Here is a 12,547-nt window from a genome sequence, read left to right as displayed (position 1 = left end):
ATTTCTATGCAGGTATACCTGGGTGAAATAAATGTGCAGATTATGTGAGCTTTAACTAGTTTGGTCATCGTAATAGTCATTTCTAATTATAAATTAGGAGACGAACTTTCGACTCAGGGAAGGAAAGTGTTTATCCTGTGGAGTGCTTTACTAGGAGAGTATTTTCTTATTGTAAATTGCTAAGCTGACATGATTATTATAAATCAGGCCTATGGAGTTTAGTTATTATGGGTCTGGCTGAACGATGGCAAATTTGTTTCTCCATTTTCTGGCTTGAGGGCAGTCAGATTCCAATGTACAGTAATTTCACCAAGGGAAGTACCTCTGTCCTTTAATTTCTTTGGGAAACAGCTTGCTGTCCTGTTTTTCTGGTAGTGACATTCATAATAACACAACTTGAAGTGTTCGATTTATAAAATCTGCACACTACCCCTATGCATAGAATGTCTGTCTTCTGCCTCCATTCTTTCTACCTTGGAACAGAGCTTTAATTTGGGTTCCTTAGCAATAAGCAAATGATTGAGGTGGAGACTTCATCCACCTCCTGTGGTTCCAATGCTCAACTCACCAATGGACATTTGATGGCATGATCCAAAAATTACATAAATTACTGAAGAACAGAAGGCTGCATAAGAGACACTGAGAGGAGGAATCAGTTGCCTTGCCAGCAAACTATACATCAGGACTGAAAAGCAAAATAATTTAAGTAAGAAAAGTTAGGCTGGCTTTTAAAAGTCACCTTAAATAAAAACTATAAAGAATATTTAAAATAAAAATGATCCATGTCTACACCTGCCTGAGTGTGGTAATAGTATCCCTTGGCATACAGCCATTAATTAGTATGTTTTATTTATTTTCTCCTTTAATACCTAGCTTCTCTTCCACATGCTTTCACACCTTAATTCTAAATCTTAGGCTTACCCGCCTTTCATTTCAAAGTCCTCACGCTAATCATGGAAAGCAAATATCACAGCAATGAGACCTCCAATCCCAACAGCACAGAAGCAGCCCCACTCCAACCCCAGTCTACTACCCAAAGGCCCTGGGAATCCTCCAGGCCTGGACATAAATCTGGAGAGCAAGGCAAGAATCACACCGACTGACTTGACTCCAAGCTGGTATGTGCTCTCTGTCCTCCACATGCCAGTCACTCCAGTCTCTTCCTTCAGCATCTTCTTCAATACTTACTTTTTTCTAAGGAACACCATGAGAATTTGGAAGTCTTGAAGCAAATAGATTAAGATGCACGGTACCATCCTTTTGTGTCTGAAGCCCACAGCTCCTGCCCTGAGGGCCTCTCTTCAACTTATACCAGTGTGCTCACCTGAATTCAGTTATGAGTCCAGTGAGCCAATTTATTGTCTTAGACAAGCAAGGCTCTTTTTTATGGAAAAGTTCAAAGCTATGCAAACACAGAGTATAATGAACTCTCATGTACCCATCACCAACTTCAACAATGTCCCAGTCTTGTTTCATCTATGTCCCTACTCCTCTTCCATTCCGTATTATTTTGAAACAAATCTGACATTAAATCACTTCATCTGTACATATTTCAGTACATGTCTTTAAAAGAAGACCTTCTTTAAATTTAACTACAATATCATCGTCATATCTAAGAAATTAATAATGGTTGTATAACATTATCAAAGATCTGGTCAATGTTCTATAGCATCTTACTATGCTGACGAACAGTGATTACAATGGGGTTGTTGGGGGGACTTGATAATACGGGTCAATGCTGAAACCACAATGTTGCTCATGTGAAACCTGCATGATTGTATATCAATGATGCCTTAATTTTAAAAAACATCCGGTTAATATTCAAATTTCCCTGCTCATTTTATAAATGGTTGTTGTGGTACAGGGCTCCCAAGATGATCTGTAGTCGCTGATTGGTATTTGTGCTCTTGTGTGATCCCTACCCTATAAGTGTGGGATGAATATAGTAACTTGCTTTTAATAAATAGACTACAACAAAAATAATAGGATGTCACTTTTGGGATTAGATTGCAAGAAGACTGTGGTTCTTGTCTTGGTTGTTCTTGGGCTTCTCTATGTCTTTCACTCTGGTCATCAGCTATCAAGGGTTTGTGACCTACACAATCATACAGAGTTCTGGGCTCAGAAGGCTCCACACTAGTGCCCTTTTCTGACCATCTTGAAATTCTGAATAAGTTTTGAGCTAGGGGCTCTGCATTATCATTTACACTGGGCCCCACATACGTATTAGGTCCTGCCAGCTGCCACGTTGCAAGAACACTCAAAGAGCCCAAGGAGAGGTTTACATGGTGAGCAGCGCAGGCCTGCCAGCAATCACAGGAGTCACGAGCCAAGAAGCTGATCCTCCAACCTCAGCACAGCCTTGAGATGACTGACAGCTTGACTAAAACCTCATGAGAAACATTGAGCCACAGGTATGGTGGTTTGGGTGTGACCTTTAAAAAAAATTATGTGCTATCGTATGTTATACTTTCTTTTACAGTCTTTGTGTTTATGTCAGGACTCAGATAAGGCCCTCACATTGGTTAACATGTCTTTTAAGTCTTATAATTTACAGGTTCTCCTTCCACATTTTTTTCCTAAACAAGGCTCCCACTGATTGCAAGGAACAGAAAACCTGCTCAAAGTAGCATAAGCAAAGTCGGAAATTTATTAAGAGTACAAACAGCTTTTGGGCCTCATCAGAAACTGGAACTGGCACTAAAAAGGCCTCAGGACCCAAGGCGTCTAGCTCCCCGTTCTCTTCGTCTCCAGGCTTGCATGGCTCCTGTCTTTATTTCCAGATTGTAGCTACTATGAGCAATACTGCTCTGAGTATTCTTTTACATGTCTCCTGGTATATGGATGTATAAATTCCTCAAGATTATATCCCCCAAAACATAGCTGCTGGGGAATTTACCAGAAAATGCCAAACTGTTTTCCAAATGGCTGTACAATTTACACTCCCACAAACATTGTATGACAGTTCCCATTATCCACAACTGCATTAGCACATGATACTGTCAGATTTTTTATTTTAGTGTGTATGAGTTAGTGTGTAAATCACTTCAGTTTTCACTTTATTGATAACTGATAATGTTGATCAATCTCACTGAATTGTTTCCTTCAAGATTTGTGGACACATATATGCATAATATAAATTATAGATTTGAGTCATTTTATGGTGTCTTTGAATAAACTGAAGTTCTTAACTTTTACTTAATTCAGTTTCTCAGTCTTTTCCTTTTAGGCTGGTGCTTTTTAGTCTTGTTTGGGAAATCACTTTCTACCTCAAGATCATGAAGATATTCTTCTGTATTACTCCAAAAAAATCTTCATTGTTTTACCTTTCACATTTCGGCCTTTACCAAGGACAGATTTTTGTGTATGGTGTGAGGCAGTGGTCTAAAAATTGTTTTTTTCATGTAAGTGTCCAATTATTTGACATTATTTATTAAAAACTCTGATATAAGCCATGCAACTTATATATGTGTGACTCCTTTCTTATTGGCCTAATTGTCTATCTCTGCAATACCACACTGTTTCAACTACTTTTTATAGTAATTACCTTAGTAATAGTTTTGATAATTTAGTAATCCCTACTTTTATTGTAAAATACAGCATACATGAAGTACATTAAAATAGATATTAAGCTTAATAAATATTTATAAAATAAATACTGTGTTACCACTGCTAGGTCTCTGATCACAACTACATCTCTTCCCACAAAGGAATTTATTATTTTGACTTGTTTTTGCTTTTCTTTATAGTTTTACCACTAGTGTACATATCTCTAGCAATACAGATACCACTTTTGAACTTTGTATTAATGGCGTTAAACTGTATGCTAAATTTTTATTTCTGCTTCTTTTGCTAAATGTTACATATACAGGCATACTTTGTTTCACTGTGCTTTATTGCACTTCACAGATATTGCATTTTTCACAAATTAAAGGATTGTGGTGACCTAGCACTAAGGCGATCTGTCGACACCATTTCCCAACAGCATTTGCTTACTTTGTGTCTCTGTGTCACATTTTGGTAATTCTTGAAATATTTCAAACATTTCCCAATATTATTATGTTTGCTGTGGTGGTCTGTGATCAGTGATCTCTGATGTTACTATTGTAATTGTTCTGGGGTGTCACAAACCATATCCATATAAGATGGTGAACTTAATTGATAAATGTCTGTGTTCTGACAGCCTGACAAAATGGCTATTCCCTTATCTCTCTCCCTCTCTTTAGGCCTCTCCCTTCCTCGAACCCAACAATATTGAAATTAGGCCAATTAATAACCCAACAATGGCCTCCAAGTGATTGAGCGAAAAGGAAGAGTTGCACACTTTAAACCAAAAGTTAGAAATGATTAAGCTTAGTGAGGAAGGCATTTCAAAAGCCAAAATAGACCAGAAGTTCCTGTGCCAAACAGTCGGCCAAGCTGTGAGTGCAAAAGTTCTGGAAGTAAATTAAAACTGCTACTCCAGTGAACATACAAATGAAAAGAAAGCAAAGCAGCCTTATTGCTGTAATGGAGTAAGCGTGAGTGGTCTGGACGGAAGATCAAACCAGTCGCAACATTCCCTTAAGCCAAAGCCTAATCCAGAGCAAGACCCTCACTCTCGTGAATTCTATAAAGGCTGAGAGAGGTGAGGAAGCTGCAGAAGAAAGGTTGAAAGCCTGCAGAAGTTGGTTCATGGGATTTAAGGAAAGAAGCTGTTTCTATAACATCAAGGTGGACGGTAAAGCAGCAAGTGATGTAGAAGCTGTAGCAAGTTATCTAGAAGATCTAGCTAAGATAATTAATGAAGGGGGCTACACTAAATAACAGATTTTCAATGTAGACAGAACAGCTTTATATTGGAGGAAGATGCCATCTAGGAGGACAGGAGAGAAGAGGAGTCAATGCCTGTTTTCAAAGTTTCAAAAGACAGTCTGACTCTTTTGGTAAGGGCTAATGCAGGTGGTGACCAAGTTGAAGCCGGTGCTCATTGACCATTCTGAAAATCCTAAAAATTATGTGAAATCTACTCTGCCTAGATAGCACTTCTGTTTACAAAATGGCTTACTGAATATTTTAAGCCGACTGATGAGACCTACTGCTCAGAAAAAAAATTCCTTTCAATATGTTACTACTCATTAACAATGCACCTGGTCACCCAAAAGCTCTGATGGAGAAAATTAATGTTGTTTCATGCCTGCTAATACAATATCCATTGTGCAGACCATAGATCTAAGAGTATTATTTAAGAAATACATTCATAAAGTTACAGCTGCCATAGATAGTGATTCCATTGATGGATCTGGGCGAAGTGAATTGAAAACCCTCTGGAAAGGATTCATTATTCGAGATTCTTTAAGAACTTCAATGATTCATGGGAAGAGGTCAAAATACCAATATTAACAAGTTTGGAAGTGGATTACAACCTTCATGGCTGACTTTGACGGGCTCAATACTTCAGCGGAGGAAGTAACTGCAGATGTGGTGGAAAAAGCAACAGAACTAAAATTAGAAGTGGGGCCTGAGGATGTGATTGAACTGCTGCATTTCATCAAACTAGAACAGATGACGAGTTAGCTGCTGCTTATGGATGATCAAAAGAAAATGGTTTCTTGAGATGGAATCTCCTTTTGGTAAAGATGCTGTGAAGATGGTTGAAATAACAATAAAGGATTTAGATATTCCATAAACATAGTTGATAAAGCGACAGCAGAGTTTGAGAGGATTGACTGATTTTGAAAGTTTTTACTGTGGATAAAATGCTATCAAACAGCATCTCCTGTTCAGAGAAATCATTCATGAAAGGAAGAGTCAAATGGGGTGGCAAACTTCATTGTTGTCCCATATTAAGAAATTACCACAACCACCCCAACCGTTAGCACCCACCACCCTGATCAGTCAGGAGCCATCAACACTGAGGCAAGACCCTCCACCAGCAAAAGGATTACACCGGCAAAAAGATTACAACGAGCTGAAAGCTCAGGTGCCAAAAAAAGCTAATGCCTTTTTTAGGACTAAAGCATTTTAAAATTAAGCTATGTACAGTTTTAAAGGCATAATGCTATTGCACACTTAATAGACTCTTAATATTGGGTAAATGTGACTTTTATATGCTCTGGAAAAAAAGAAATTCATTTGACTAGCTTTATTGTGGTGGTCTGGAACAGAAAACACAGAATCTCTGAGGTAAGCCTGTATAAGGGTTCCCATATTGTGGTGAGTTGCTTGAGATTGCCCATTATTTGTGTATTCCAATATATGCATATTTATTTATTCCTTCTACTTTTGACGGATGTTACCGTAAACAATATAGCTTTATATTAAGTTTTGATAGCTGGAGGAGCAAGTCTTTCCATGTTGTTCTTGTTCAAAAGAATTTGACTGTTAGTTTTTTGCACTTATACATGCATTTTAGAATCTGTTTATAATGTTCCATTAAAAAATTCTGTTGAGATTCACATTGATATTGTAATGAATCTATAAATCTATTTTGAGAGAACTGAGATCTTTAAATATTGAGTATTCTAACCCATGAATACATTATCATTCAATTAGTTTAGGTCCTCAGTTAATATAAGTAAAACGTAATTGCTCTACAGAGGTCTTGAACACCTTAGTTTCATTACAACTTATTTCATATTTTTTATGCTTTGGTAAATGGTATCTTTTAAAAAATTTCATTTCCTGTTTCCTCTAAGTATATAGAAATATAATTTATTTTTATACACTGATCTTGTATCCAGCAACCTTGGATTGAATAAAATCTTATTAGTTATATTAATTTATCTGTAGATTCTTTTGAATTCTCTACACAAAATAATCAACATCTGTGAATAATGAAACTTTATTTCTACCTTTATAATCTTCATGCCTTGTATTTATTTTTCTTGCCTTAATACACTGTCTATTAATTCCAATATATTGAATAGACCTTGTTTACCTTTGATAAGTAATATGTAGCATGAAGAGGAAGTCTTTTGAAATGTAGGATTTCAGGTAATTCACCAACATAGAGAATTACTTGGTAGGCTGAGAACTAAGTTGTCTAGTCTCAGTTAAACTTAGGCTGTGGAGAAATAGAGGGAAACCAAGTTTCCAAATTTCCAACAACTTAGACATTTAAAAAATTTTGAATTTTAGAGTTACAGATAAGTTCAAAAATAAGTTTCCTTATATCCCTTACCTAGTTTCCCCTAATGTTAACATTTTATATAATCATAGCATATTATCAGAATATGGAAATTGATAATAGGAATGAACTAAACAAGAGACTTTATTTCAATCCCTTCAGTTTTCCCACAAATTTCCTTTTTCTGTTCCAAGATTCTATGCAGAATCCTACCTTCCATTTAGTTGTTATTTCTACTTAGTCCTGTAATCTGTAATAGTCCCTTAGTCTTTACTTGTTAGTTCTTGACTTTGACACTTTGGAAGAGTACTAATAGATTGGTTGTTTTGTAACTATTTTGTATTTGTTTGTATATAGAATACTGTAGAATATTATAGAAATGATGTCCTTCATAGTGTATCTTATCACAAGATTTGTGATCTCTTTATGTCTTACTACTGGTGATGGTATAGCATTGATCACTTGGTCAAGGTGGTTTCTCCCAGGTTCTCTACTATAAAGTATTGGAGTAGTTAATAAATATCTTCAGGAAGATATTTTGAAACTGCAAATCCCATTGCATAGTTTGGAAACTTTCACCCACTAATTTTAACTTCTGTCAGTGACAGTGGTGTTTCCCTAATGGTGATTTTCTCTTTTCTTTTACATTTATGAATTGTAACTCTACTGTAAGGCAGATCTAGCACCTTTTTTATGTCTTCATCATGTAGTACTTTTGTTTCATTTGAAGAAAATTATTAAGTTCTTAGGCTTGCCTATTCAAATGTAAGGAATACTTTTGAACTATTTACACTAGAAATTATTTCATTATTCACACTACTTAAAATAGCACACCATTCCTTAGTCAGTTAGCAAGAGTGCTTGGATTTATTAATTCATATAGTTATATAATTATTATTATTCACAAACATTTTGAGTACCTACTACATGCTAGATACTATGCTATATGCCAGGTGTACTGATACATCTGAATGTCATTTTTATTTTGTTACCAAATTACACTGATGACTTGATAATTTAGCAATGGGATGTCCTCAAATTGTGACCATAAATGAAGGAACTCTGTTAAAAGTGGGAGTCAGTAGAGGACTCACCGTTAAAGCATCAGCACCAAGAGTTCAGGTCTCTCATTTCAGCATCGTAGGAATGCTCTAGAGACTTTGATACTTTCCTAGAAATGAATGTATGAATGCAAATGGATCATTCTGATATGTAGCTGCCACATGGAAATCATAAAAGGTACTCCTTTAATCAGGGAACACAAGGCTAGTTCAATATTTAGAAATCTATCAATGCAATCAACCATATTAACAGCCTAAAGAGAAAAATCATATTATCATAGCCATATGTGCTGAGTCAAAGCATTTGACAAAATACAACATCCGCTAATGATAACTCTCAAACAGATGGAAACTCCCCCCACCTAATAAATGGCACCTATAAAATCCCTACAGCTAACATCATACTTAATGGTAAAAGATTAAATGCTTTCCCCACAAGATCAGGAAGAAGGCAAGATTGTCTATTCTCACCATTCTTATTCAGGACTGGAGGTTTCAGCCAGTACAATAAACAAGAAAAAGTCATAAAAGCCATTCATATTAGAAAGAAAGAAACACACTATCCTTATTCACAGATGACATGATTATCAATGTAGTACACCCCAGGGAATCTACAAGATTCTTAGAACTAATAAGTGAGTTACAGAATACAAGCTGAATGCACAAAAACCAATCATATGTCTATATGCAAACAATGAACAATTGGAAACCAAAATGTTTTTAATTGTTATATACAGTATCTCCTCCAAAATGATCTGTATGCTGAAAACTACAAAGATGATGAAAGAAATCAAAGGCCTAAATAAATGGAGAGCCATACTGTGATGATGGATTGAAAACAACATAATAAAGATCAATTTCCCCCAAAGTGATCTATCGATTTAATGTGACAACTGTCAAAATCTCAGTAGGACTTTTTGTAGATAATAGACAAACTGATTCTAAAATTTATATGGAAGAAAAGATAAAACAATTTTAAAAAAGAACAAAATTTCCAATGTTTTACTTAAAGTACTATCCAATTTTGAGACTCATTATAAAGACTACATTAAGCAAGACATGACCTTGGCAAATGGATGAACTCATGGATCAGGGGAACAGAATAAAGAGAGTTCAGAAATAGACCCACAAAAATATGGCTATTTGATCTTTGCCAAAAGGGTAAGAACAATTCAATGGATAATAGCCTTCCTTAAAAATGATGTTGATGATGCAATAAAAAATAAACTTTGACCTAAATTGCACATCTTATATAAAGATTAACTCAAAATGGATCATAGAGCTAAATGTAAAACATAAAACTATAAGATTTTTAGGAAAAAAACATAGGAGAAAATCTTTGTGACCTGGAGTTTAGGTGAAGAGTTCTTATGTATGATAGGAAAAGCGCAATCCATAAAAGAAAAAAAAATTGATAAATGGGACTCCACCAAAATTAAAACCTTTTGCTTTGTCAAAACCTTTTGCTTATGAGGGCCAGAGATGCTGTCAAGAAAATGAAAAGATAAGCATCAGACTAAGAGAAAACTTAGTTAAAAGTCACAAATCTGATAATGGACTTGCATCCAGAATATATAAAATATATCCCCCAAATTAACAATAAGAAACAAAAATTCCAGTTACAAAGTGGGCACAGGACTTGAGCAGACACTTCACCAAAGAGATATGAGGATAGCAAATAAGCAAATGAAGAGATGTTCAACCTCATTAGCCATTAGGAAAATGCAAATTGAAATAATGATAAGATACCACTGCACACACCTTCTAGAATGGCTAAAATAAAGGATACTAGAAACTAGACCTCAGCAAAATTAAAAATTAAAAATTTTGCTCTGTAAATACTCTGGTAAGAGGATGAAAAGACAGGCTACAGACGGGGAGAAAATATTTGTAAAACACAGAAGACAAAGGATTAATATCTAGAATATACAAATAACTCAAAATTCAACAGTAAAATGAAAACAATCCAATTAGAATAACAGCAAAAGACAAGAAGAGCCATTTCACTAAAATATATAGATAGAAAATTAGCATATGAAAAGACAGTAAACATCATTACCCATTAGAGAAATGCAAACTGAAACCACAGTGAGATCTCACCAGGCACTTACTAGAATGTCTAAAGTGAAAAGTAGTGACACCACCAAATGCTTGTGAGGATGCAGAGCAACTGGATCACTCATAGATTGCTGGTAGGAATGTAAAATGATGCAACCACTCTGGAAAACAGCCTGGCAGTTCTTAAAAAAAACTAAACCTGCAATACTACACAATCCAACAATTGCACTCCTGGACATTTATCCCAGAGAAATGGAAGACTGTGTTCACTAACCTACACACAAATGTTCATAGCACTTATATTTGTAGTAGTCCCAAACTGCAAACAATCCAGATGTCCTTCAAGGGTGAATGTTTAAACAAACTGTGGGGTATCCACACCATGGAATACTACTCAGCAATAAAAAGGAATAAACTATTGATATACCAACAACCCAGATGAGTCTCCAGAGAATCATGATGAATTAAAAAAAAAAGTCCCAAAAGGTATATACTCTATGACTCCATTAATATGACAGTCTTGAAATGACAACATTATAGAAATGAAGACCAGATTAGTGGTTGCTAGAGGTTAAGGAGGGAATGGGTTGGGGGGAGAGGCAGGTGGGGATGACTTAAAGGGCAACACGAAGGATCCTTGTGGTAATGGGAATGTCCTGTATTTTGTATCCATGTTAATATCCTGGTTGTAAGATTAAACTACAGTTTTGCAAGATGTTACCATTGGGAAGTGGGTAAAGGACACAAGGAATCTCTCTGTAGTTTCTTGTAAATGCATGTTAATCTGTAATTATCTCAAAATGGAAAGTTTAATTGAAAAATACTGACAATATTAAGTGCTGACAAGGGTGTGGAGGAACTAGAATTCTCATACATTGCCAGTGGGAATGTAAAATGGTAGGTACAGTCCCTCTGGAAAAAAGTTTGGTAGATTCTTATGAAGTTAAACATACACTTACCATATACCAACAATACGACTCCGGTGTATTTACGTTAGGGAAATTAAAACTATGTTCACACAAAATCCTGTATGTGAGTATTCATAGCAACTTTGTGATAGCCAAAAACTGGAATCAAAATGTCCACCAATGAATGGATAAACAAACTGTGGTACAGCTGTACAATGGTATTACTCAGCAATAAAAAGGAACAAACTTGATGCATATAGCAACGTGAATTAATTTCAAAGACATAATGCTGAATTAAGGAAGCCAGCCTTCTAAAGTTACATACAGTCTGAGTCCATTCATAGAAGACAATGGGGACGGGCCAGGTGTTAGAGGTCAGGGGAGGATGTGACTACAAAGGGACGGCCCAAGAGAGTTCTAGGGCTGATGCAACTGTTATGTATCTTGATTGTGGCAGTGTTTACACAAATCTGGACATGTGTTCAAATTCATAGAACTATATACCAAAAGGGGAAAAAAGTCAGTTTTACTGTAAGGCAATTAATTATCTTTTAAAAAGCAATTCCTTTTCTCCAGCTAACAGTCCTGTGCCACAGCGGCATCATAGGTACTGCCTGCCCCTGTGGTTGGCCTCTTTTGTGGTTTGCATGACCTGTACAATCACAAGTCTCGATCCTGCCTAGAATAATAGAGGAATAGAGGTGTTCAGACTTTGTAGGGAACTGTGAGCTACTGTGAGAAAAGGATCAACAGAATCCTTTCTCTTTCTCTGTGGATAAATTTGATCTTGGGTTAACTTTCTAGCTCTGTTTCTCTGGAAACCTGATACCTGTGGAATGTCAGTTGTGTTACTAGCCAACACTGGTTGTGGTAAAAATGAGCCTGATTAGTATACTCTGTCTGTACCAGGAAGACTGTGAACAAAAGATAAATACCCAGAGGGAAGCTCTAGCTTTGAGCTCTCTGACCACAGTGACTCTTGTAACTGGGCATGTTGGCTGTGGGGCTCTGGAAGCAACAGTTGTGGTAATTACAAGAGATGTTTGTTCCTATTTGGGAAATGAAGCTTCTAAAGCTCAGAGAGCTCCCATACTTATCTGTGTGGTCTTGTTGTCTTATATCTTAACTGCCACTTGGAAGACCAAAGAGTAGCCCCTGAACTGCTTTGTGTGTGACTTGCTGAAGAGATGCTTGCATGCTGTTTCCTTTCCTTCACCTTTCTAAGTAAAACCAATGCTAAGTGAGGTCCGTTGTAGTCATGTGACTATGAAAAATGACCATGAGTAGGCATTGCAAGTACTCCCAAAAGAATTCAGAAACTAAACTGAGTCTTTTGGAACCACCTTGGAAGTTAGAAATTTGGCAGGTAGGGGAACAAGTGATAATGATGTGAATAGAATTCACATAGCACA

At 36.2% G+C, this 12,547-nt stretch overlaps 1 protein-coding gene across 4 annotated transcripts in view; it reads right to left on the bottom strand.

The window, feature by feature from the left end:
* SLC26A8 (solute carrier family 26 member 8) overlaps positions 1 to 12,547 on the bottom strand; it is a 67,257-nt gene that overhangs the window by 44,060 nt on the left and 10,650 nt on the right. For 3 of the 4 annotated variants that reach the window (XR_012126020.1, XM_073224118.1, XM_073224120.1), the window contains exon 4: positions 569 to 685. The exons of the other annotated variant lie outside the window; for it this stretch is intronic. Coding sequence is in view for 2 of the 3 variants with exons in the window: in XM_073224118.1 (XP_073080219.1) it covers positions 569 to 685 (117 nt within the window). In the remaining variant the exon portion in view is untranslated. The remainder of the gene's footprint in view (positions 1 to 568; positions 686 to 12,547) is intronic. 4 annotated transcript variants of the gene reach the window in all.

The sequence above is a fragment of the Manis javanica genome, chromosome 16 (assembly GCF_040802235.1).
Source record: "Manis javanica isolate MJ-LG chromosome 16, MJ_LKY, whole genome shotgun sequence".
NCBI lineage: Eukaryota > Metazoa > Chordata > Mammalia > Pholidota > Manidae > Manis > Manis javanica.
This window is presented reverse-complemented; position numbering and strand designations above follow the sequence as displayed.